Genomic DNA, 27,309 nt, shown 5'->3' with positions numbered 1-27,309 from the left:
ATAATGCACATCTACATCTTCAACAACTTATGCGCCCCAGAGCATCATTCACCCTGAAGCAGGGATGCCTCAGAGGCACAGGGGACATCTGAAAATGAGATCTGGCTGTGTAGCCCAGGCTAGCTCCAAGCTCATCTTCCTGCTTGTGGTATCCTTGGTGCTGAAATTAGACGTGGGTGCTACCTATCATGTGGGGCTCCTGATGTGCACTTCAGTGAGCCTCAGCATTTCTCCCCAAGGTCAGAGCAAGGCAAAGGCGCCCATTCCTTGTTGGGAATTGCATTCCAAGTTCTAAGAAAAGAAAACAGCACAAGAAAGGGAAGAGCGACAGATGCTAGGAGAAGCAAGAAAAGGCCACAAGGGCGCATCTCAGATGGGGTTCCTGTCTTGAGGCATCACATGGCTGTTCACCCGTCACAGAATACCTGCCCATCTGTCTGCAGCATGGTTGACTGCTTCCCTGGTGGCTTTACTCTAATTCTGAGTCTAGTAAATTCTCCATTTTGGCTATTAAGACTTTTCAAATCCAGCATTTCCAGTTGTTTTCATCCATTGCTGTTGGCTGTGTGCCACTCCAAAGCTAATACTGAGGGGATGAGCTGTTGGGAAAAGAATCAGTTTTATTCAAGGTCAGAACCCTAGGAAAGGGGGAAGAAACTTCAGGCCCAGGAACAGGCGTTTATAGGGAGGGAAGGGGGCTTAAGGGGCAGGGCGTAGAAGCCTCTCAGTATCTGCTAGGCTCTTCTTCATCCCCGTGACATCTCTGCTTACTCTTCTTTGCTCAGGTCATCATCGTCAGCATTGACTGTCTGGACCAGTTCCTGTAATTCCTTAGACAAACACTGTTTTTCTCCAAGTTAAAACTCGTGGCAGTTTACATGCTTTGTATCAGTCCCTGCCCAGAACTAAAGAAATAAGGAGGGGCATGGTGTTACCTGCACACCACTAGATGTTGTGGGCTCTGTAACTCCAAAGAAAGAGTTAATGTTTTAGTCATTTAGGTGTGACTTTTCTTTAGAATTTAGAATGCTGGTCAAGGGAGAGAACATGACTCTGCAAAGGGCAATTCCCAGAGGAATGACCACTGTCACACTGTCTCTCTTCTTTTATTTTAATCAACTAGTTGACAAAGCCTCTTTTTGTAGTCCAGGCTAACCTGGAGCTTGCTTCATAGCTCAGTTGGCCTTGAACTTGGAAACTGTGTGCCTCAGGCTCAAGGACGAAAGCCATGCACAACCATGTGTAGTCACCATCTCCTTAGGGGTAGTCTCTGTTTGATTAGACATTTTCATTGTTAACTGCCCTGGTTTGGGTTGTATGTATGTATGTGTGTGGAAACCTGGGTATTCAATTCAAGTAGTTAATTTGCTTGAGACAGAACCTCCTCACACAACCTGGGCTAGCTTTGAACTCTGATCCTCCTGCTTTCCACCACCTAAGTGATGGGATCATGGGCAAATAACACCATGAGTGTCTCTGAAAACTGGTTATTTTATTGTATTAATTGCGACCTCTTCTGGTGGCTGCTGTGGTTTGGGTATTTGCTGAACTTAATGTATGAAGCCTCCTTCACTGTTTTCATCTCTTGTCCTAACTGCTCAGGCAGCACTTCTAGGTTGACAAGTTACCAGTTGAAAGTTGTGCTGAGTCCCCTAGGTAGTCAGATTTTAACAGCTGCTGTTGTGGTTGAGTGAAGTTTTGGGGTTTTTTGGGTGAGGGCTGTGCGATATTAATACTTACCCAGAAATAGATTTGGTTTTTTTTCTGTTTGTTTGGTTTTTTTTTTTTTTTTCCCTTGCTTTTTTCAAGACAGGGTTTCTTTGTGGAACAGCTCTGGCTGCCCTAGAACTTACTTTGTAAACTAGGCTGGCCTCAAACTCACAAAGATCCACCTGCCTCTGCCTCCCAAGTGCTGGGATTACAGATGTGTGCCACTGCCGCCAGGCAGAGAGAGGTTTTCCTTTTGGATCACTCCTGAGAGGGCCTAATTATGAGTTTATTGTCTTCCACACTGCTGAGGGTGACCAAGCTGTATATTTAATGATAGACATGGCATAATAAAACTCATTCTTTGTAAACTAATTTATAAAATCAGTTCTTGGGGTCCATGAGATAGCCCAGTGGGTAAAGACCCTTGCTGCCAAACTTGACAACCTAAGTTTGACCCTTGGGGTCCACATGGTGGAAGGAGAGAAGTGACTCTCGAAAGTTGTCCTCTGATTCATGAGCACAGGAGCGATGGCACACATGTGCAGGGCACACAAATGCATGTATATGCACACACTAAATACATAAATAAATAATTTAGAAATGAAATCCACCCCTGCTTGATGGCTTTTGCCCATGAATCAGAGTAGCTTCCCTTGTTTCTCAGCAGTGATGTTGAAGCCCTTTGCCTACCTCATGTTTCTTCCCTGTGTTGACAGGCATATCTTCCCCATAGGAACATTGCCAGGCCTGCCCAGTGTCTTGCTCTGTTTGCTCATGTATGGGCACAAGTCTAGAGCTGTTACCAGCCCTTGCATCTGCAGCAGTGACTGACCCAAGAGGGCTCTTCCCTGCTGCTGCATTCCACTTTGGTCCACACCTCGCTTTCCTTGCTTTTCATGAAGCTGCCCGCTGTTGCTCAGAATTCCCTTAGTCTCAGGGTCCTCTGCTCTCCTTTCCTTATAGAGCTGCCCCCTCAGGCAGAGCTGTGGACTTCACTCCTCATGTCTGCTCTTGGGCAGAGTCCTTGTGTCACTGTACCTGCAGATCAGAGTGGAAGCCCTCTTTTCCCAAAGTGACATTCTACTCCTTTAGAGGACACTGGGTGAGGGGGTTAGCAGCCCTTCACCTTTCTGCCTCTGTCTTCTTGGCATGACACTTCTCCCCGGGAGCAGTTTGGACTGGTGGTGATCAGCACCCAGTGTCTCAGGCTGCCTGGTTTAAATAGGAGTCTCTGTGTAGGGAAGGGAGTTTGTCTTGTTGCTTCTCTGGAATAGAGCTTCTGCCTCATGGGCTGAGGTGGATGATGAGTACCAGCAGCCTGCCCTTCCTCAGCCTGGGGTTGCAGGGCCCCGTCTTTGGCTGTGCACAGAAGAGCCGGCAGGAGGGATGATGGTCAGTTTCTTGTATGTATTCCATCATTTGTGGAACCCCCTGAGCACTCTCCAGAGTTAAATGATTTTGAAAATAGCTTTGCTAGTTGAAAAGCCAGTCTTCTGGGAAGAGGGTCCACTCCCAGAGTTCCTTATTCCCCTCGTCAGGAGGATCCACCCCTTCCCAGCTGTTAGTCACAGGTTTTTGAAACACATGCATGTACACACTCTCTCTCTCTCTCTCTCTCTCTCTCTCTCTCTCTCTCTCTCTCTCTCTCTCTCTCCCTCCCTCCCTCCCTCCCTCCCTCCCTTGGTGACATGAGTTCCATCCCCGGGACTCACGCGGTGAAACCAGAGAACTGATTTCTGTAAGTTGTCTAATGAACCCCACTCATGTGCCATGACATCTGTGTGCATGCTCACACACATGTAATAAACAAAATGATACTTTGTGTATGTGCATACACATGTATACATTTTGACACAGTGTCTCCTAACATACCCATGCTTGCCTTGAACTTGCCTTTTCCTGACTCAGCCCCACAAGTGCTGGGAATTCAGGTGTGCCAGGAGACTCAGTTCTGAATCTTCTTTGTAGAGAGGCAAAGATGTATTCATCTCCAAATATGACTTCCTCAAGTATGCTAATGTCTATGCTAATAAAGTAACTTACACTTTGTAGTAATGCTCACTAGAAATGGTAAGTCTGGAATGCAGCACTGTGTTCCGGGATATGGACCAGGATTTGACTTTGAAGTCTGGCTTCCCTGCTACTTTTTATTTGCCTTGTTCAGATGGAATTTGCCCAGGTGCTATGACTTCAGGCCCTCATTAGTATAGATGGCCTTGGAGACAGGCTCTGCCAGTGTGCCCATTTGAAAACTAGAAGGATGCTTTGCCAATTGTTGCTGGCTGTTTCTCCTTATAGCCTCCTCACAAAAAGCATCATTTCCTCCCAGTTAGAAGAAATCAGGCCCAATATGGCACTGTAGCTGAGCTGGCCCACTCATCTACCATGCATTAAGTGCCTTCTCTGTGTTGGATAACTTGCACGTGTTCTTTGGATTACCTGTAGACGTGTCCTAACTAGAGCCATCATTACTATACTGACAGTACCCTAAATTACTTCATTTAAGCCAGTTTTCTCTTTGAGCCAAATTATACCAAATAGCCATTCCTTTTGAGAAGAAACACTCTATAGAAGATGCTATGGGTCCTGTGGTATGAAAGGAATTATTTGAAAGAAAGCCAGTGCATCTGAGAAGCTTGGTGGTAAAGGAGATGAGGACTGGCTGTCAGTGGAAATGAGGCCAAAGAGTGGACACCTGGAGGAAGACAGGACCCCAAAAGGCCTCAAGGACCTCTTTAATCTTCTCTGTACTGTACACTGTGGTTCTAGACAAAATAATCATACCATTTTTTGCTTTGTATTTTCTCTGACTTTAATTGGAAAGTAATGACTTTTCTCTCCTGTACACAAGGCTATGGAGGAAAAAATAATGTAAATTGTGACCAAGAATTAGCCCAGCTAGTCAAAGCTATTCATGGCAGGGAGTTTCCCCCTTCCTCCCTCTCTTCCTCCCTCCCTTTCTCCCTCCCTCTCCCCCTCCTTCCCTGCCCTTCTTCTCCCCCTCCTTCCCTCCCCCATTTTTAATCCTCTCTCCTTCCCTTCCTCCCTTCCTTCCTCCCTTCCTTCCTCCCTTCCTCCCTCAGGTCTCATTGTGTTTCTCAGGTTAGCCTTGAAATCCTGGACTCATGATGGTCCAGCCTCAGCCTCAGTAGCTGGGACATGAGCTGCAATGTCTGGCTTGTAAACTGGCCTGCAGTGACAGCTCGGGCACAGAGTCAAAGGGCAGAGCACACACTGTGCTCTAGTCATAGGTGGGAACCTTTCTGTTGCCCTGTCCTAGTGAAAATACAGAGCCCATAGCCCAGTATTATCTTAGGTATTTGCTTCAGACTTGTCTTTCCAGTTTTTCCAGGTATTTCCCAAACAAAAACTAAGACCCCCAGCTTTCTTTCTTGCTGTCTCACAGTGAAATGGCCAAACGGTGTGAAGAGTGCTGGAAGAGGGAATCGGATGTGTGGAATAGCTAACAACACACTTGATACTGCATTTTAAGTCATCATCTTTATTATCCAGTTAAGACACACAAGGTAAATAGTGCATTCTAACCTGGAGCCCTGATCCCAGGCTTCTGTTTTGTTTTGTTTTCTTAGCAGCTAATCAACTTGTAAAACATGAAGGAGTAAAAACAAGGACATAATCAGAAAAGTATTCATTGGAAAGTCGCTGGGCATGACTAAAATAATAAAATGAACTGGCCCTTTCACAGAGCTCAGGTACTCATCCTAATCCCCCAGCCAGGCATGAACTGTAGTTCCAGCTCTGTGGTGGTGCGGGGGAATGTGGCCATCCTGGGTTACACAGCTTCCACATTTCATACGGTGGCATAAAAATATTTTTCAGCTTATTGGGAAATACAAATTCATTGTTAAAAAATAATCAGAGGTATAGGGGATCATATTTTTGGCATGTTACCAGTGTAGATGTGTATATACAAGATTCTCCACAATACATACACACACACACACACATCCTGAGAGATACATTGTAAAGTGATGGCATTGGTTAACTCTGGAAAAGGAAGATAAGAGAGGGCCAAGGATGAAAGTATGATGGGCAGACAAGCCTTCAGCATGAATAATATGACTTTTTTTTGCAAGTCATATGCTACTTGTACAAATTTATTTATTTATTTTTGAGACGGGGTCTCTTTATAGCCATGGTTTGTCCTGGAACTTACTGTGTAGACCAGGCTGGCCTTGAATTCACAGAGAGCCACCTGCCTCTGCCTCCAGAGTATGAGGACTAAAGGCGTGCACTTCTGTGCTCAGAAAGTGCTTTGTTTTGTTTTTTTCTACATCCCTTTGTAAGAAGCGGATGTAGCCAATCCAAGTACTGACTGGGTCTGACCCTTCTCAGCTTTGAAGATAGGCATGTTCAGGACGATATGGCCATAGACTAGACTAGTTGTACAAATTTAAATCAATAATTTAAAAAACCTTTAGAGAATGATAATAGGAAGTCAAATTTAAAATGAAGTTAAATCATTTTGATCAGCCACTTGGTACCTTTTGTGGTGACTTCTCACAATTTCCACCCAATAATGTCAATTTTTTTCCCCAAAGATTAGGTACACATGAGTTAATGCTCTGGTCAGCATTATAAAACCCATTGATCATGAAGCATAAAACAGTATGACATGTGCCTACATGTACAGTCCCTGTGCAGTCTGCCTGAACTTAGCTTCCCCATTGTGTGACCTCTCTGCTTCAGTTTCCTAATGTATATCAGGAGTACCTGTCTCATATAGGTTGTTGTTAAGCTTAAACACGTTGTTTCTACAGTGTTTAGACCAGTACTTGACACATAGTAAGAGCTTTATAAGGTTAGAGATTGTTGTCACTGCTGTCATTACACCCCCAGCATCTTGGTGCTTAGAGGACACTATGACAGGTCATCATATCTATTTAAACTTTGTTGTATTCATGGGTGCATGTGTATACTCCTGCATATATCCATGGGTTTATGAAAGCAAGTACTGACACGTTTTAACTAAAGCTTTATTATATTAGTCTTTACTTTTATAGCCTTTTTTATGCCCCAGCTCATATTTTAGAAATGTCTCATGATGCCATTAAATAAGATGACTATTTGAAATAGAAAAACAGATGTATCTGGTCTTAAGTATTTGGAATGCAGGGGACACCTGACATATTCAGAAGCGAATGATGAATTGCTTCTTGGGGCTGCATGGGCTTTGACACCCGAGGAGGATTGTCAGCCTGATGTGATAACCTGTGCTAACAATTTAGGTTGCTTCTCTCCAGAGCCAGTTTGCAGATAGCCGTCAGATGTCACTGTGGGAAAGATGGGTTCTGGTTCTTGGTAGCAAAGTAGGATGTTCCATAGAAAGCACACTGGTCATTAATGGGTATTTCCTCCTCCACCTCTCACCGACTTTCCAGATGTTTCACAAGACAGAGGAGTTCTTTCCCAAGAAGACTGAGAGTGATGTGGATGACATGGACACATCAGACACGCAGTGGGGCTGGTTCTACCTGGCAGAGTGTGGAAAGTGGCACATGTTTCAGGTACCCTGCCCTGAGCTTCACAGGCAAAGGCTCACTGGTGCATAGAGTCATGCACATGGAGCACTGGAAAGATCCAGCCCTGATGGAAACCAGAGTAGCTAGAAGTCTGTTTCCTCCCCGACAATAACCTCTTAGAAGCAGTGGTGAGCTTAGACACGGGCCTGGGTGACGGACTCTGGCGCAGACAAGCATGTCCAGGCTTGATCTGGTGGACGCGGGTGGGAAGAGCTCTGGGTGTCATGTTTGGTGCTTTATGGGTACTGTGTGTCCTTACAACAGCTCTGAAGCAGATGGCACTGCTCCGTCTTCTGTCAAAGGTCGGGGAACTCAGGAAAGTTCACTTGCTTGGTTCAAGCTACAGAGAGAGTTTAGCTGAGGTTTGAACCCCGACACAAGGACTTGTAGTTTGGGGATTTTCTTTTTCTCCCGTTGTATGTTTACCAGGCTGGTAAAAGGTTTACTGTGAGCCACTTAGTGTAATCATTCGATAATTTGTGAAACTTGTGATAATATGTAGACGGCTGCGACAGAGACCATCAGTAACAGTAGCTGTTTTCCCCCTGGACGCCATTAAATCCTTTTCCACGTGCAGGCTTGGTTGTGCTCCCTGTGTGTGGGGGAGGTAGAGCAGGAGGCAGTAGGCATCCTTCAGTCCTCTGTTCTCTGTCACTGTGACCTCAGCTCCACTTCTGTGGCCAACCGATTACTGTGAACAGCTGGTAAATGCAACTTTCTGGTTTGTCTTAAAGCCGGATACCAACATTCAATGTTCAGTTAGCAGTGAAGATATCGAAAAAAGCTTCAAAACAAACCCTTGTGGCTCCATTTCCTTTACTACTTCCAAATTCAGCTACAAGATAGACTTTGCAGGTATGTTTCCCCTCCTAGTTGTGTGTTTCTAGAATATTCCTAGACTATCGGCGCAGTGCAGTCTGCAGCTCAGGATTAGCCACCATGTCTTGAAGCATGAAGTAAATCCTCCTGTTCTATGACAGGTCACTCTGTAAAACTGAACTGTTAGACTCTAGAGCAGCACTGCCGTGTATAAAGCATGTTTCTGTGTTCATGTGTGTTAACATGCGTGGTGTTGGCCGTGTGTTTCGAGTTCATGTAAAGCTCTTTATAGCTCTTGTTTTCGTGTTTTGATTTTTGAAATGAGGTCTCCTTGTATTACTGGGCTGGTCTTGAACGCACAATTCTCCTGCCTTGGCCTCCAGAGCAGCTGGGATTGCAGGCCTGTACTGCTGTGCCTAACTTAACAGTGCTTATTTTCCTCAGCACCCCATCCCCAGACACTGCTTGGAATTGGGAACCTTTTTATCTTAAACATCAATCTGATATTAAATGAGAAAGTCACTGGTAGCTGGTGGTTGTTTCAAGACCAAAGTGAAGCCAGATTGTCCTTCCTGTTGGTCGTGTGCTTGGATGGTTGCCTTGTCAATGATTGCTGCTTCTGAGACTTCTTCATTTCACTGGCTCTTTCATAGATGAGCCCAGCTCATGCGCAGATCAGCTTCAGTTTAGACCCCTGCCTCTTTGGATTTCACCCACCGTGTGGGTAGGTAGGGTCATGCTATCAGGTGTGTCTTTTGTGAAGCAAAAGTCCGTAAATTTTGTGAAGTCGGTAAATTTCAGGCTGCCTTCACCTACCGTCTTATGACTTTGAGGCAAAGGAGATTTGAAGGGGGCAGCTTCTTAGTAACCACTCATTTCGTCACTCTGTACTTTGGTCTCTAGCTGCTCTCCAGTTGCTGAGTAGTGTCTTTCTGACCGTGGTGGTGCTGGTGTGCTGAGGAGGAGTGTAAGTCTGAAATGCTTTCCCAGGAGTGGTAGGGTTTGTCAAGGATGGTATGGACATCGCTAAGAAATACCATCCTACCAAACTTGGTTTTCTTGCAATTGCTGATTATCAAGAAGGATTCAAAGAATAGATGAATAAGTTAAATGTGAAAAGAATCTTATTCTTACTTCCAATTAATCCCGACTTTAAAAAATAACATTAGGCAAGCAGACTTCCATAAGGGGAGCTGACCTTGATGTTCTGTTCCAGCAGAAGGTGTTTGGCAGATGTTACTGGTGTTCTGTGCTTGTGTTGTATGCAGTCAGTTTGGAGGCAGAACACATGCAGGCTTGAGGCTTTGTAAAAGGGATGCTATTTGTTGAAGTGTGTGGTAGGTAATTCAGCAGGTCACTTCTGACTAAGAATATTCACAAGGGAACTGTACTCTCTGGAAGATTCCTGTGAGGAAAAAAAGATTAATCCAAAATGTTTTTGTAGATGCTCAGAGCGTAGTTCTCTTGGTAGAGTGCTTGCCTAGTATACCTGAAACCCCAGCACAGCATAAACCAGGTGTGGTGGTGCATGCCTGTAATCCCAACACCCAGGATGTGGAGATAGGAGGATCACAAATTCAAGGCCAGTCTCAGCTACATAATGTGTTCAGGCCATTCTTGCCTACATGAGACCCTGTATCAAAAAAAAAAAAAAAAAAAAAAAAAAAAAAAAAAAAAAAAAAAAAAAAAGAAAGAAAGAAAGAAAGAGAAAAAGAAAAAGCTCTTTACTGAAGTGTGACTGGGGTGGGTGGGTGGCCATAAAAGAATAAACGGTGCTGTTTTAGGTGCATTGATAGCATTTCCATTCCATGCACTGTTTCGAAGCTCTTTAACCCCATCATGCTGCCACTGCCCAGCTTCTCCCTGTCAGAGATGTGGAAAGTAAGCTCCAAAAGGACACTGCTGCGAAGATGACTCCAGGTTTTGTGCTGTGTCCTGAGATGATGTTGCTTTTCCCTGAATGGTGGCAATGCCCTGGTGTGCTTCATCTAGGAGAACACAGGAGTGGCAGGGCACACATTTCACAAATGCTCTGGCACTCTTAAGAGTGACTGCTTGACTGGAGGATAAATGGGACCTGGTAAATACTGCCAAGGCCTCTAACCAGACAGTGACCTCCTGCCACTGGAACCTTTGTATGTGTTGTCTCTAGCCAGGTTTTCTTTAGTTTAGGGGTACAGCTTAAAGAGGAGTAAAGAAACATGCATTTTTGAAATTGTGTGAGTTGTGTAAATGTTACATGAAAATGTAACCCTTTCTAATTTCCAAATTCTTAGGGAAACCAGGGTGCATTTCTCCATGTAACAAATGCAATGGAAGATTTAGTATGATGTTGTTCTGTGCTCTTAACTTTCCTGCCTTTAGAATTCTTGTATTGTAGTATCAGTTTAACTGAGGTGTGATGCACAGGCGTCCACACCCTGCATACAGAGTAGGGTGTGAGATGAGCATCTTGGTGTGGGCCTTTGATCAAGCACTGAAGCAGGGGGTGGGGCTGACCTGGCACCTTCAGAATATGATAAATAGATGGATGGTGAAAGATCTAACTACTCAGCTGCCCGCCCCTCCCAAAGCCACATGATTGCCATGTATTGTAGCTACTAATTTGCATGACACTTGGAACACTGTGTGTTTCTGTGGCTCATCTGATGTGTCTGTCTTTGTGTTCAGAGATGAAGCAGATGAACCTCGTCACTGGAAAACAGCGCCTGATAAAAAGGGCTCCTTTCTCCATCAGTGCCTTCAGGTATTGTCAATGGGGAGCACGAAGGACGGGCCTTCCCGCCCCTGCTCGTCCTTATTCTTTGGCAGAAGACCAGGTAGACTCACATTCATCTCACGTCTCATGGACTAAGAGTGATTTTTGCAATATTAAACCTCTCATTTGCTGATAAAATAATCATTGTCCCCTGCCATTGTTTCCTTTCATTCTCTTCTCTTGCCACATGTATGTATTTTTTTCATTTCTTAGACCAGTGTGCATGATAACTACAAGAAGCCAGGTGGTTTTTGTTTAAAACCCTCTTAATGGCCTATTGAGCTTAAGTTTGAATTTGAACTGGACATACTCTCACAAAATTTTCCAGATATTTGACCATAAATCCTAGAGAACTGCTCGATTTGTCTACCCCTGCACTGATGTTGACCCCCACCGGGCAACTCATATATATATATATATATATATATATATATATATATAGTCAGTCCACATTGACTGGAGGCCTGGGGATGATGCTCTGCCATGGGCAGCAGTGTTTCTCCCCTGGACCCAGGAAGATGCTCTGCCATGGGCAGCAGTGTGTCTCCCCTGGACCCAAGAAGATGCTCTGCCATGGGCAGCAGTGTGTCTCCCCTGGACCCAGGAAGATGCTCTGCCATGGGCAGCAGTGCATCTTCTTTTTGGTTCCCTTTGCCATATATAGACTTAAAAAAAAATGTTAAGCGCCAGAGGCAAATATTTGTTGCACATGGGAATAGAAAACAAGTGAAAAATTTTAAGACTGTATTTCCTACTTTCTAGAATGATTCCTCAAGTGAATGTTGCATTCTCTCTGTTCAGAGAACTTAAGATACAGGTGGGAAACAAAACAGTAGTGTGTGAATTGTAAGGAATGCCCTCATGCTCTTTCCAAGGAGCTCTTGAGAAAGTAGAGCAAAGAAAGGAATTGAAGGGACTAGCAAGGAAAGAAATATTTTCAGTTTTCTGTTTCAAAATGTTTTGCTTCTATTTTAACATCACGATTTAAAAGATAATGAAGGCTTTCCGGTGTCTTTGGGACACAGAGAGTATGTTCTTACCTGCCACATCATGTATGTGTTCCTCGGTACCAGCAATAGAATACAGGCGTTCCTTATCTTTTAAGAGTGTGAATCTTGGGGAGTGAGACACAGTAACAGGAAGTGTTTCACAGTTGTGTGTTCGTATAGCTGGTATCCCTTTGAAGTGAGGTGAGAATTCCATGCTGGGATTGAACATATTCTTCTGTCCCAGACAGATGGGGCAGGTGGAGTAGGCAGCAGAGGACAGCAAGTCAGGCAGTAATGAAAGGGGAGGAGTTTAGTGTGAGAGCTAGGGGTGAAGGGCAGGAAGTGCTGATGCAGAAAGGTTAGCTGTCAAGGCCTTGGGTCCATGCAAGATATTTAAAACTTTCCCCCATAGCTGAAAGATACATTGGACAATATGTGGGGGGTAGAAAGCTTTCAAAAACCAACAACTTAGTATTGAGGTTAATTTAAATAATAATTCCTATAGTGTTTGAAGTTCTTCTAGAACTTTCTTAAGACAATGTGAATGTTCCTACAATCACACTCATGATGAAGAAAAATACAAATTTATGCCAGACTCCTTTGTTAGCAGACTGACAAAAATTCAAAAGTGGAAGAACATGCCTTTCTGGAGAGGTTGCTGGCAGATCAGCACCCCCACATTTCTGGTGGGAAGGTTAATAAGTGCAATGTCTCAAGTCTCCATGTGGACATTAGCCACCATAGCCATCAATAAATCATCCTTTGGCTCTGAAATCCCTCTTCAGAGATGTCATTCTATAACACATTCCCGGGCACATGAGACAACAAATAGACAGATTTGTTCTTTGCAGCATCTGAAATTGAAGCAAAATCTCGTCAGAAGCAAGCGGTTAAGTAAGTTATGGTTCTGTCTCCAAGCTCTCCTGTAATTTGGACCCCAAATCCTAGGGAACCATCCACTTGTTCCTGCACCAGCGCAAACCCCACAGGGCAATCCCTAGTGACACATCAAACCCCTAGTGACAAAGGAGACCTTCTAAGGAAGATGTTCCACAGTGGGAGCACTTCAGCTCCCCATTCCCTGTGCCTGGCCCGCATGCTAGTTTTTTGCTTCCCCTGGCCATGCACAGAGATGAATGGTGTGTGTGTGTGTGTGTGTGTGTGTGTGTGTGTGTGTGTGTGTGTGTGTGTGCGCGCGCGCTCTCGTGTAAAGGAAGTATTTATTTATTGTTAACTGAGTGTCTGACATGTGTTGGGATTCCCTTGGCCCTGGGAATGAGGAGATCGAACACGTATTGATAAAGATCATGGTAAGAATTGATTAAATGAGCAAAACAACCTAAGGACAAATGTGTGCTTTGTGTTGCCATTTGTATTGAATAAAACTTGGCTTTCTGAACCTAAAGGAAGCTCTAAAGGACATCTGGGTCTGGAAATGACTGGTGGAGAAGGAGTGAACCCTGAGTAGAGCAGGAGAAAAGGTTCCCACTCTGTACTCGTTGTTACACTGAAGACTTTTCTGAGAGGTTTCTAGACCCATACAGGCAGCCCACAACTGACTGTGACCCCAGCCCCGGGGGATTGGATGCCCTCTGATGGCTTCTGCAGCCGCCTGTATGTGTGTAGCACACTTGTACACAGATGCACACACACACAAGTAAAAATCTTAAAATGTGTATTTTTAAAAAGATTTTATTAATTTGACAAAAGTGAGCTAAGGATGGATTTAAAGTCTGTTAATTTCATCCACAATCTTAATTCCCAAAGGTTAGTGTGTCTGTTTTAACATTTTGCTCTTGAACCTCCATTGCTGTTGTCTCTGTGTTTGTATCCCATGACTGGACCATATTATAAGGCTTTTAAAGATTTGCTACTGAGTGACTGCACTGAGCAAGTCAGGGTGCACTGTCTAAGGAAAGAGTAGGCAGAGAAGGGGGGGCTGAGTCAGGCCATAGAGGACAGAGAAAGGGGGGGCTGAGTCATCTTGGAAGACTGCAATGGCTGGTAGAGTTTTCAATTTCATTCAATACAAATATCAATAAATGCTTTGGGTTTTTAAAAATCAGCCTTATTTTTCTTAGGAATTCCTTTTCACATTTTATAGAAATTGGAGCAAAAAGAAATTGAATTAGCTAGTTTTGAAGTGTTGAAGCTATGTAGATTTGTATATTCCCATCGAAGTTAAAATTGAGCATTGAAAAATTAGGAAAGCAGACATCGGTAAATATTTCTAAGTGAAGCGAAGGGTTGAACTCTATTGTGTTTGTCATAAATACCTTGCAAACAGAAAGCTCAACTGTGGAGAGAAGGCTAAATCACTGACACTAATTATAATCTACTTCTGATACTCTGCTCTGTCTTTTGCTGTTTGAAGTTACATCTGTGAAAATGAGGCCATCCCCATGCCCACACACTGGGAGAACGTGAATACCGAAGTTCCCTACCAGGTAAGAGCAGCTGCAATTAGGACAGGCTGTCCCTGGGCAGTAGGTGGGAAAGCCACTGCTGAACTCTGTGACCTTCTTCTCCCAGCTAGTCTCCCTGCAGAACCAAACGCATGAGTATAATGAAGTTGCCAGTCTCTTTGGGAAAACAATGGATCGGAACCGAATTAAAAGGATTCAAAGGATTCAAAACTTAGACTTGTGGGAGTTCTTTTGCAGGTAAGTGAATTTCCTGTCACTCTTCTGAATTACAGGAATGGCCACACACAGAGGTTAGCTTGTTCATTTTCAGTCAAAGACAAGCTGGACTTCTCTTACCATGCCTTCTTTTTTTTTAACATTTATTTTATTTTATGTGTATTACTGTTTTGTCTGTGTGTACATCTGGGCGCCATGTGCCTTCATGGTGCCAGTGGAGGTCAGAGAGGGCATTCTGTCCCCTGGTACTGGGGTTACAGGCAGTTGTGAACCATGTTGATCCTGCAAGAGCATTAAGTGCTCTTAACTACTGAGCCATCTCTCCAGAACCTTGCTGGCCTCGCAGGCCTCGTCTCCAGCCTCAGAGAGTAGACAAGGTCTTCTCTAGAATACATTCAGTCAGCACAGTGAGAGAGACTTCATCTTCACTAGAGCCAAACCTGCAGCTTGGTTGAAATGCAGCTCTTTAGCTTTGCTATGGCTGCTTGCTTTAGCCCTTTAGATTGTGTTAGAAATCTCTGGAAATATGACTTAAAAAACAAACAGTTAACATTATCCTTCTTGTAGCCTTTTGCTTGTTTTGTTTGAAAGAACACTTTACAATTTACCTTTACATTTCTTGCGTCACTTGGAGTTCATGCTGTGGATTTAAAAATCTCTATTCATTACTAAATCTAAGTTAGAAATGACTGTTAGATTTCTCAGTGTGCCTTTAACCTAAAAATAAAGCTTATTATCTAAAACTTAATTTGTTACCCAAATTAACCTGTTATGTTGTATTTTTGTAATAAATACTGAATAAGTGGTTCTCTGAAATATTTTAAATAAACATTTGTAGATGAGATTTGATTTCTGGTATTTTTATTATAAGCTTTTAATGATTTATTCAGAAGAATTTCAAATCAACACAGAAGTAGAATTCAACCATAATAAGCCCAGTGATCCTGTCCAACATCTGTCAAGGTTTGCTACACAAGCCAGTTGAGGAGGCATACAGCCGCTAGCCCAGCACACAGAAGGCTAAGGCAGGAGGACTGTGAGCTCAAGGGCTTCAGAGCAAGTTTGAGTCCAGCTTGCACTACTATATGGTGAGACCCTGTTTCAAAAAACAATCAAATAAACATTTGCCGAAAACAGACTAAGATTAACCACACATAATAGGTCGCTTTGTTATTGGGAAGTATTTAAAGCAATTCCCAGCCTGTCTCTTATTTTGTTTGCATGTATTTGAAAATTAGGCTGACTTTCCTTTGGTAATTGTTACAGTCTTATTTTCTGTTGCTATGGTAAAATATCCTAATGGAAACAACTTAAGGGATGGGGTCAGGGAGATAACTCAGCACTTAAGAGTACTGGCTGTTTTTCCAGAGCACCCAGGTTCAATCCCCAGCACCCATATGACAGCTCACAACTGTCGGTGACTCCAGTTCCAGGGGATCTGACACCCTCATACAGATATTCATGCAGGCAAAAACACCATGCACATGAAATAAAAATAAATAAAATTAAAAAATAACTTAAGAGTTGATTTGGATTAAAGAATATGCTCAGCTTGCTTTCTCCACTTAGCCAAATTCACCTACCTAGGGAATGGTGCCATCCACAGTGGGCCATTCCAATGAACCTAATGAAGAAAATCCCTCAAGGGCATGCCCATAGATCAGCCTAATCTAAACTGTTCCTCAATGAGCTCCATCCCCAGGTGACTGTACATTGTGGAGAGTCCACGGTCAAAGCTAACCATCACAGTAACGGTATATGGAATGCTTCCATGGTCCCAACTCTCTAGGCCTCAGTTTGTTCCAGATATCCTTGTAAGAAATTATAGTAACAGTGGGCTTTCAGCTTTTGCTTTTTATAGTCTTGAGTATTTGACCAAAAACCTTATATTTCTGACAGTCACCGGGTTTACCTGAAGATTTTCATTCAGTTTGTTTGGGGGGAAGATAGAAGCCTTTGCTCCCTATGATTTTATTCTTTCAGTGATTGAGTTCGTTTTTTCTAAAATGAGTTGGTGGCATTTATTCTTTAAAAAATTCAATTTATTTAATTTATGGGTATGAGTTTTTGCCCCATGTTTATATGTGTACCACATGTGTGCCTTGTACCTGTAGATGTCAGAAGAGGGAGTTAGGTCCCCTGCAACTGGGATTATAGGGGGCTGTGAGCTACCATGCAGGTTCTGGATCCTGAAGCAGGTTCTCTGTAAGAACAAGTGCTCTTAACTGCTGAGCCATCTTTATAGCCCCTGTTGTTATTCTTAATTATGCCTCTGAACTGGAGCTCATATTGGTCTCCTTTACACTTGAGAGCTCTCAGTAGAAGCATAAAAATATAGTGCTGAGTCCTGTATCTTCCTTTTGGAGAGGGGAGCTTGGTGTTCTCTTTGTAGTTTTGGAGCCTGTCCTGGCCCTAGCTCTGTAAACCAGGCTGGCCTTGAACTCACAGAAATCTGCCTGCCTCTGCCTCCTGAGCGCTGGGATCAAAGGCATGTGCTACCACCGCTCAGTGTCTTATACATTTTTTACTAAGAATTTACTAGAAATTTTCCTTGGTTTACACTCTTTGTGATCTTCTGTAATGTCAACCCACAGACACCTGTCATGATAGTGCAAAATACTGAGGCTGTGGTATAAGCAGCCTGTCACTCTGAACTCCCTGCAGAACTAAAATAGCCACACTGGTCTCATTGACATGTAAGCTGTGACTCATCATCTGGATAGCCAGAACTTGAATGAGTCCACTCTGCTACATATTATACGTTCCGTTCTGACTTCCCTCCTTCCTCTTCCCAGTAAGTAGTCTTAGTCCCCGCTTTGTGATAGGCAGTATTCTAGTTACTTGGGATTTGATGGTGTATAGGTCTGTAGGTCAAAGAACCATGCTACTGCAAACCCAAGATACACGGGTGAACACAAGCTATCATGGGAACACAAAGTAAGAGCTCAATTCACCCTTGCCCTAAAGCAGGGTGTATGTAGTGACATGGGGGTACTGGGGAGAACTTCCTAAAGCTGGTGTTATTTACACTAGACATGGGCTGGGGAGAGGAGGACATCTTAGACATGGGGGCATTATGAGCCAAAATTTATCTAAAAATTGGAACACAGAAAATTCAGAGACTTTCAAATAAAAGGACATAGGTGAGTAGCACTAGAAACCTAGCCAAGAAGTGAGTATGTAGGAATAGTGCCTCTGGCTGACTGTGCACCTTCTCTCATAGCTCTGAGTCAAATTGTCCAGACATAAATTAAAATTAGCAGGCGCCTTCCATGCAGCACTTTATAAGCCAAACTGGTTGTGTTTTTATTGTTGTTTGTTTTTTTCTGAAACAGTGAACAGAGGAAGTTGGGGTGGGGAAAGCGGGGAGGGAGGAAGGGAGGAGGAGGAGAGAAAGAGAATTTAGCAGAGAGAGAGAGAGAGAGAGAGAGAGAGAGAGAGAGAGAGAGAGAGAATTTAGTATGATAATTCACTAGGCAATACTGTAGGAAAAACTTTAAAGATTTTTCCTACCAGGGACATTTGGTGATGAGGAGACATTTTTGATTGTCCTGTGGTGGGGTGTAGGGACTATTGTCATCTAGTGGATAGATGTCAGGGATGCTGACAATCCTACAAAATGCAGGTTAGCCTCTGCAACAGCAATCTCTCCCTCCCCAAATAGCATTCTACTAAGGTTGAGAAGCCCTCATGTAAAGGAATCACAGCTTGGAGCAGTTTAGGAAATGGTTTCTGTAATTAAACCGAGACACTTCAGGGAGCCTTTCAACCAAAGAAGTGCTTGCTACAGTTTGGAGGTATTGATGATGTAAGGTATAGGCCTTGATATATGATTCTCTGTGTATACTAGGTGAGAGAGGGAAACAGGCAGGGCCACTCCCAAATCCTGGTTTCTTTGTCTTACTCAACTAAAGGAATATGGATAGACATGAGACTTGGTCTTTGTAGAGACCATGGGAGGGAGTAACAGCCGATACTCTATGGTTGTATTAGGAGGTTGATCTAGACTGTTGATGGATGCTAGAAGGTAATGAGGTGCTAACAACCAGGAATGATAAAGTGAGCAGAGTATGTGTATATAAATTAAGAAAAGAGGACCAGACTCGAGAGGATGAGCAGAGTAAAGGAAACCAGTAGAATGTGGAGTTGTAAAAGCTAATGAACTAGAGGAATAATCTAAAGGGTCACATCCTGAAGAAGTACCAGAGAAGATGCTCACTGGGCATGTCCTTGGGGTTTGCAATAAACCTTGACGAAAGGGAAAGCAATGTGGGATGTTGTAGCATGTGTAAAGTTTGACAACTCCTTTAGGAAGTTTGGCACTGGGAGGTGGAGAGGAAATAGGGAAGCGAGTAGGGAGAAGAATATTTTTGTTTTGTTATGGTTTATTATTTTTTAATGGTTAACATTATAATTGGAAGAAACAGAAAAGGAGAGGTGAGAAGACAGGACAAGGGGGGAGCAGCTGATTGATGAAATTCTGAAAGAGGTATGATAGGATGAGCTTCAGTGACCATGTGCCAGGAGAAGAGGTATGCATGTCCAGTTAGATTTCTGTAGAGGTGAGAGCCTGGCTAGCCTACAGTCTCATTAATGCTTTCGGATTGTGTGGTGCATTAAGTCAGTGCAGCACTGTGGAGAGACGTACATATGAGGGATAGAAAAAGGAGAGATTTAAGTGGCCGCTGTGGGAAGTGGGGCAGAAGAGCCAGGAGCCTTAGGATTTTCCACACAGGGTTAAGCCGAAGGTAAAAGAGGAGCATGTGAGGGAGGAATCCAAGAAGAGTTGCGTGTGACTTACTTGAGAGACAGCAAGGTGGAGGGAGAGCAGCAAGGTGGAGATGGCTGGGGCAGTCAGAGCAGCCACAGCATTAGAGCAGTGAGAGCCCCTGTCTTGATAAGGATGTGGGCTTTGATCAAGAAGAGATGGCTGGCCTGGCTGTGTATCAGAGCCCTCTCTGAAGCTCCCTAACATGTAGAGAGATCAGTCACCCAGATCCGCTGACACAGAACCCCTGGCTCTGTGGTATTTATGATGTTCATCTGGAGTGGAAGCCTAAACCCAGGTGAATGTCCTCAGTCCAGAGCTTGGGGACACTGCTGCTCTGAGACAGTGTGTGGGCCAGAGACTGGGATTTCTGGAACCTTGATCCTTAGAGAATGGGGTTATTAAGACGTCTGTGAGAGCTGGGTGCCACAGTACTTTGTGTAGATGGAGAAGTGAATGTGTTCTGATCCAGTGGGTGGATTTGGGAAGCATTTACTGTAGTCTTAGGTCTTTCTTTGCAAATGTAACTCAAGAATTAGGTTTCTGGAAAACCAAAGGCATGGTCTGTGAGCCCACATTTCCTGGGTGTGTTAGTAGAGCTGTAAACCTTAACTGTGCTTTGCCTCTGCCTGGTGTATGTGCTCTCTCCATTCCATTAGCCATGCAGTGTTTCATGGCCTGCCGATGCTCAGTGCCAGACTGTAGGTGGAGTTTTTCTGTGTCCCAGCAATCACTCCCAGATAACCACAAAACATAATATAAATGTTAAATGCTTGGCCAATAGCTCAGGCTTATTACTAACTGGTTCTTATAACTTAAATTAACCCATTTCTATCAATCTATATATTGCCATGTAGTAGCTTTACCTGTCCTCCAGCACGTCTTGCTCCTCTGTGTCTCTTTGGTGGCTCCTCTGACTCTGCCCCTCTTCTTCCCAGCATTCTGTGGCTCTCCCCCTAACCTTATCCTTTTCAGCTCCTGGCCAGTCAGCTTCTTTATTAAGCCAATCACAGAGACATATTCACACGTGGTAAAGGAATATTCCACAGCAGACTCTACCCATGATTTATGATACCTATGAGATTGCACACTCCAAACCATGATTCACATTAACCTGTGTCTGGGACATAATGTCAAGTGAGCATCTTCTTCAAATGTCTGTGTCTGCATGAATGTATGTACATCACAAGTGTAAGAAGCCCTTAGAGGCCAGAGGACATTAGAGCACTTGGACCTGGAGTTACAAGTGATTAAGAATCACCTGGTAGAGTGCTAGGACCAGAACCTGAGCCCTCTGCAAGAGCAGGAAGTGCTTTCATGTCTGAGCCATCTCTAGCCCCAAATATATTGGTTTTTAGAATGGAATCTAGTCATTACAGCTTGTAAAACACTGTTTCCACCAGTGTTTGTAAACTAAGAGCTGCCCAGCAAATTCTGGTTAAGTAAAGATGTTTTGTTGTAGAGAAGGGGCTCGAGATTTTATAAAGCATGAGGAATAGCTGGGGAGATAAATGTATTTCCTAGAGAACAAAGCTGGGGGAATTGTTCATAGCTTTTTTTAGGGGCAGTTATCTGTGGAGTTATCTTATAAAAGAGAAGAAACTGTTGTGTGTCTAGAGGAATGTCACAGGTCAGTCAGTAGATGTGGAGTTGGATTCTAGTTCATTGTTGGGATGGATGCACTTTGTAGCAGTTCGTGTTGATCACAGAGTGATCTAACAAGTCCTCCACACTGGATTGAAACAACTCCTGGATTTTCCAGAAAGCCGATTTCCTCTCTATTTGTGGTTCATATTACAGAAGAGTTCTGTGCCTCTGCCTTCCTACTGAACCTTGCTCTTTAATTATAAATGCCACTTACTGGTTCTGAGTGTGCTTTTGTATTTACATATGTTACGGTTTTAAGGAAAGGCTCTGACACAGTTGAGGTGAGATAGCAGAGATGGAAGGGGGTGTGCTACTTTAAATATCCTTTTGGGAAAACATTTCAAAACCCAAAATGCAGCAAATAGCTTCCGAATGCCACACTCCCATCATTAGGTTTGACATTCCCACGCTTGGCTCATTGTCTTTATCTCTCATCTCTGATAAAGGCAAAGGCCTTATTCCAACCCATCCCATTCTTGTTTCTTCCCAAAAGGAGATGTTTTCTTGCCTATAGTGTTGTGTTCTTACTTCATGGGTATGTATATCTGTATAATATACAGTGTTCGAGAAGTACATTGATTTTTACAACATTCTATTTAGGCTTATTATCTTTTATATTTACAGTGCACCTAGACCTAGTTTGTTACATTTAACTTTTATTTTTGTGAGACAGGGTCTCACTCTGTAGCCCTGGCTTGCCTGGAACTCACTGTGTAGACCAGGTTGGCCTCAAACTCACAAAGATCTTGGTGCTTCTGCCTCCCAAGTGCTGGAATTAAAAACAACTTCTACTATACCTGGCTCCTACTTTTAATTTTCATATGTAAATAGCTAAGTAGCCATTTTTCTATGACAGCTTTTTAGGCTTTTCATTTTGTCTTTTCTGTTATTAATATGGACAGTCTGCCATCGCTGATGCACTGAGGATTTGTTCACTGAGAAGATGTTAAACTGGGGCTTCATGCTCAGTAAACTTCAAATTTCAGTCAGCTGATACAGAATAAAATGTGGTCCCAGCTCAAAGACAGAATTCTTTGTCTAACTATGGAAGAACTTTATATTACTTGTTTATAGTCTCATTTGCAGCCATCTGTGACGCTTAGCAGCTTTAGAGAATCATTTGTACCCCCACCACACCCCCCTTTCCTCTCTTCTCTTTGTTCCACAGTCCTGGGGATGGGACCCAGGCTTTCCCACCTGCTAGACAAGCACTCTACCACTGAGCTATATGCCCAGTCTTTTTTCAGCCTTCAATGTTGATGCTAGCTATTCTTTTTGTTTTGTTCATTTTTTTGAAACCGTTTCATGCAACCTAGGCTAACCTTTTTTTTTTTTTTAAGCCTAGTATAGCCTTGTCTCTGATTCTTGTACCTTGGGAATACAGGCATTAAGTACCACACCTAGCTGGTAGCTGTTATATTTGATGAGATGATTTTTATGTATTCAAGAGCATTTGAAACAATTTCTTTGCTAGAATTGCTCTATCTATTCATTTATATTATATGATTCATATTATTGTTTCACCCTTTCTATTGAACTTTGCCCTTTAGCATTTTAAATTAATAGATATCACTCACTGGTATATTTTTCTGTGGTTTATATCTGGATGTTTTGTGATTTTAGGAAAAAGGCTCAGCTCAAGAAGAAGAGAGGTGTCCCTCAGATCAATGAGCAAATGCTGTTTCATGGCACCAGCAGTGAATTTGTGGAAGCAATTTGCATTCACAACTTTGATTGGAGAATCAATGGTGTACATGGCGCTGTGTTTGGCAAAGGTAATATCTGAATCTCAGGTCCAGGTTCAGTCACAGGGGAGAGTTCCCTCTCTTTCGGGAAAATTGGTTGCTTTATGATTCAGAGTTGGAGTAATGAAGCTAAAAGTTACCAGAGTCTGAGTTGCAGACAGGGTGGAAGTGAGACTTGCACATCTGCCATATTCAGTAGCTTCCTGGGTTCTGGTCATCCTGATGTGGCAGCCTGTGTTAAAGCCTTGCCTATCTGTAGTGTCTGAGTCAGCTCTTCCTGTGGATAAGCCTACACAGTGAACTGCTCCATAGCTAATGCACAGAGTAGTAGACATGTCAGTTGTACTCAAGTACAGTGACTAGTGGTTTTGGTGTTTTGTTTGATTGGTTTTGCTTGTTAGAAAATGATAGATAAGAATGTCAACATGCACTGAAGGGAATAATGGGCAAAACTCCACCTTATTTCTGAGGCTGTGCAAGTCCCAGGTCTCCACTCCATGGCATGGCTCAAGCAGATAGGGAGAGAGCCAAGGAGAGTAAGGGGTAGTAGCCATTTGCTGAGGAGGGTAAGGGGCGGACATTTGTTCTCACAGTTAGTCCTGTTGAGGATTAGGAGGTGCTAATTTCAAAGCAGTGAATTAATTTAAGGATAAGTATTCAAAAGGCTGCTCACTTCAGCTGTAAGAGGTCAGAAAAGTCTGACACCAGTTCTATCAAGATTGGTGGTTATGAGACTTTGCAATTCATGTCCCCTTTTTTTTTTTTTTTTTTTTTTAGAATTAGTTACTTGATTGATTGTGTCAGTCATTTCTAGAGAGTTGGCTGCTTTATTGAGTGTTTATGATAATAACTGACAGTGTTCTGGAATGTTCAGGCAGGAATAGATGTGCTCATTAGCTTCCTCTTACTATAACAAAACACCCAAGATGGCTTCAAAAGAGGAAAGATTCTTGACTCACAGTTTCAGAAATTTCTGTCTGTGCTCCCTGGGCACTGTGGAGCTTGCTTTGAGGCTGACCATCACAGCAGAGTATGTCATATAAAATGAACTGGCAGCCGGAGCGAGAAAACTGTGAGGAAGAAGGTCTGTGGTCCATAATCCCCTTTAAGGGCGTATCCTCTCTAAAGTCCCTGCACCTCTCATTGGCACCAAGCTCCCGGAAGACTAAGCCTGTGACACACGGGCCCCAGGGAGACTGAAGAGCCAAGGCACAGCAGTAGCTTTGTACAGCCTCAGAATCTCATTGCTGAGTGTGAGTCCTGGTTCTAGAGTTACTTCTGGATTGCCCCATGTCATAATCAGCAGCTTCTTGGGTGTGAGCTCCTCGGGCAGAGCCGTACTCTGCAGAGCTTGTCTGGATGCTGGGTGCTGGGGGAGGGCTGCGGGGAGGAGGCCAAGAAAGGACACAACTGGGGGGTGATAGTCTCAGTGACACCCAGACCTGCCACATGTCTCACCGCAGAATGGTTTGTGTTTCCTTTACTGGATTTCCTTGCAAGCTCTCTTTTGGAAACCCAGGTTTGGCACTTACTTTGTCCAGGGCACAGGAGGGCTCTGGTGAGGCCTGGTACACCCACAGCTGCCTCCCTAGGGAATCGTGTCCTGTTGTTTAGGTGTGCAGAGGAGGAGGTCCCACATCTGTCCCTGGGGTATGACTCCTGTCTGTCCTGCTGTCCCTGCAGTTAGAATGTTGTCCCCTGCACTTCGTCTTTTCTCCAACGTAACTTTGACCCTTTCTGTTGAAGGAACCTATTTCGCTAGAGATGCTGCGTACTCCAGTCGTTTCTGCAAAGATGACATCAAGCATGGTAACACCTTCCAGATTCATGGGGTCAGCGTGCAGCAGCGACACCTGTTCAGAACCTATAAATCCATGTTTCTTGCTCGAGTGCTAATTGGGGATTACATAAATGGAGACTCCAAATACATGAGACCTCCTTCCAAAGACGGGAGCTATGTGAATTTGTATGACAGCTGTGTGGATGACACCTGGAACCCAAAGATCTTTGTGGTGTTTGATGCCAACCAGATCTACCCCGAGTACTTGATAGACTTTCACTGACCCCACCTCCCAGGCTCAGTGGTCAAAGCTTTGCTCTCTCGTTGCAGGAGGATTTGGCCCCCTGTCTTCTATCCGCTAAGTATAAATATTGGGTACTTTTGAAACAGATGCGGGAAAGAAGGCCGCTCCATAGATAAAGAAGTACTGGCTGTCAGGTTGGTTATATGTTGTTGTTTCTGTCAGTTACAGTTTTGTTAAAGATCTCTACTGTTGCCATTTTGACATATAGCAATGAGAGATGCCACTTAAAACCGAATGGGTTGAGTCTCATTACCAAGGCCAGGTGGTCTTTAAAGTTCACATTTGTGATGAGGTCAAACGATTTTATTTTGTGTTCCCCATTAGGAGAACTGGCCCTTTATAAATTGAGTTTTGGCAGTGTTGTCTGTCACTGAGCATGTCCCTTTGCTGGTCTTCTGAAGGGGGCTTTAAAACCCTAAGACAGCCCCTGATACTCCAAGAGGAAAGAAACAGACAGCTCTGCCACGTTGGCAGACCAGCTAGCAGAAGAGAGAGGCCATGACAGAGCCTGCTGCCACTGCTGCAGGAAGGCGGGCTGCAGCCCCAGAGCAGGCCACACCATTCTCACCTACCTCCCACAGTTGAGCTGACCATGGCTGCCAGTGGTCACTAGCTCACAGTTTAGACCCCATTGCTCTGTGGTCCCAGCCCCAAGATGTTTATTTTCTCTGTTTTCCAGGCCCTGCAGTGATCATTTCTAAGAGGCTTTATCTCTGTCCACGCCCCCACACACATGTAGCTGTTCCATGGTGACCCCTCAGATCCACATGTCTGAGTAGCTGGGTACCTCGTGTTAAATGGCTATGGAGAGCATGGGATGCTGGGAAGATGTCTGGTTTCTTTAGAGTAGTGACTGACAGCTCCCAGCTCCTGAGCAGCTGTATCACGCAGAGTTGTGTTCATGGCTTTGTGTGCCTCTCTGCCTGCTTGCTGTGCTGTCCTGAAGATGACGTGCACCAGCCTCCTGCCCGTCGGTGTTCTAGCAGAGGTTAGACAACGCCCGGGAACAGTGCTGTCTAGGTGTTGATTGTCCTCCCAGCATTGCTTTTCCTGTGACTCCTCATGGGAAAGATCACTCCCCAAGCAGTACCCAGAACCTTTCCTAACTCTTAATACTGCATCTTGTCTCTGTTATCCCCATCCGGCTTTGGCTGAGAGAACATGAGCACAATTTAGCTTCTGGTGCCCAGGCCTGTATTATTCTCTTCAATCATTTCAATCAGGAAGCATCTACAAATAATACATATGTAGGACAGGATGAGGGACGGCGAACCTTTCAGTTTCACCCATCACCAGATTTTCCTTATACCCTTATATAATTGTACAGTGGGTTGTACATAAACAGGAAACTGTATGCACAATACTTTGGGGGCACTGTGGCAATAATGACTTCCTGGCTCCGATGTATAGGTCCACCACTGGTTTAAGAAAGGATAGAGAATACACATTTTAAAATCAACAGTGGTTACTGCAAAAGTGCCTGGAAGCAAATTGGCTACACTGCCTACCTGCTCACCAAAACAAAACACCAGTGTTAGAGTCATTAAGTGTTGAGGATCGAGCAGTCTGCTCCAGCTGTGTTCATGCAAAGTATTGAAGTCCTTCTTTCCAGCCTGTCTCCCCCAGTTTTCCACGCACACTCTCTCAGTACTTGAATGGAATGGCTGTTGTAGTTGGGGTTATTTTCTTATAGACTTGTATATCCGTGTCAAGGTGACTGAGAAGGCAGGCAGTCTGTACAGTCTATCTCCTTCATTGGCTTGCATGAGGAAGGCAGGGCACGTCACAGAGCTGCCCTAAGGAAGCCTGGTGTTGTTGTTGTTGGACTGCCAGCCCCCTTTACAAAAAAGATGTGATTTTGATACATGTTTTAAACTATAATAACATAGAATTCACTCACGTTAAACTTTTACTTGTTCTGTCTGGTAAGTGTATAGTAGAGCATCGTTTCCTCTGCTCATCAATCCAGAGGGAGGGGAGAGTAAGGGAAGCCATTTCATAGTGATGAGCTGTGCTACAAAGCTGGCTGGATAACTTCCCTTGAGTACAAACTTGTCTTTTTTCTGTGTGGAGTCTAGATGGGGTAAAAGAAATATGTTTTTGGAAAACATTTTCCTAAATCTCTTTTATCTCCCACCAGGAATGGTTCAGATTAATGGATCATTTTATTTCTAGACTGGTGGTGGTGGCGGTGATGATGGAGAATTCTGATATTTAATGTCTGTGTGTATTGTTGCCACAATTGTTGATTAAAGTTTTCTGTATCAGGCCTTGACTGCTTGTGTGTACTGTGTGTGCGCTTCTAATTTCTGGGTCTCAGTTCCAACTGGAGTTTTCCTCTATCTTCATAGATTCACTGGGAGTTTGCTGCCCATATCTCCTGTGGATCTCACTCCAGGGCCGTCTCTTGATCCTAGTTTAGGTTGTTTTGAGCAATGACTGATCAAATAACCTGAGGATGAATTCATGTCCTCTGCTCTGTTAGCAATTGTGAACAGATCAAGGATGGTGGCTACATCATCCTTCCCTTAAGAATCCTTACCCAGAGGGTTAGTTCTGGGCGTGTGCCAGTTACTTCTACTCGCTAGCACTCCCAGCTGTCAC

General features: G+C 43.8%; 1 protein-coding gene across 8 annotated transcripts in view; it reads left to right on the top strand.

Moving 5' to 3' along the window:
- Parp11 (poly(ADP-ribose) polymerase family member 11) overlaps nt 1–26,980 on the top strand; it is a 37,935-nt gene extending 10,955 nt beyond the window's left edge. For 2 of the 8 annotated variants that reach the window (XM_027428353.2, XM_027428354.2), the window contains exons 2-9: nt 5,117–5,237; nt 7,113–7,238; nt 7,988–8,108; nt 10,743–10,818; nt 14,194–14,266; nt 14,352–14,482; nt 22,500–22,651; nt 24,368–26,980. In XM_027428353.2, coding sequence (XP_027284154.1) covers nt 7,113–7,238; nt 7,988–8,108; nt 10,743–10,818; nt 14,194–14,266; nt 14,352–14,482; nt 22,500–22,651; nt 24,368–24,684 — 996 coding nt within the window. In that variant the 5' untranslated portion in view covers nt 5,117–5,237 and the 3' untranslated portion in view covers nt 24,685–26,980. Of the gene's footprint in view, nt 1–5,116; nt 5,238–5,300; nt 5,424–7,112; nt 7,239–7,987; nt 8,109–10,742; nt 10,819–14,193; nt 14,267–14,351; nt 14,483–22,499; nt 22,652–24,367 lie in introns of those variants that run through there. The other 6 variants (XR_003487457.2, XM_027428351.2, XM_027428350.2 and 3 more) reach the window with 6 other exon arrangements.
- Nucleotides 26,981–27,309: the final 329 nt, after the last annotated feature.

The sequence above is a fragment of the Cricetulus griseus genome, chromosome 8 (genome assembly GCF_003668045.3).
Source record: "Cricetulus griseus strain 17A/GY chromosome 8, alternate assembly CriGri-PICRH-1.0, whole genome shotgun sequence".
NCBI classification, from domain to species: domain Eukaryota; kingdom Metazoa; phylum Chordata; class Mammalia; order Rodentia; family Cricetidae; genus Cricetulus; species Cricetulus griseus.
This window is presented reverse-complemented; position numbering and strand designations above follow the sequence as displayed.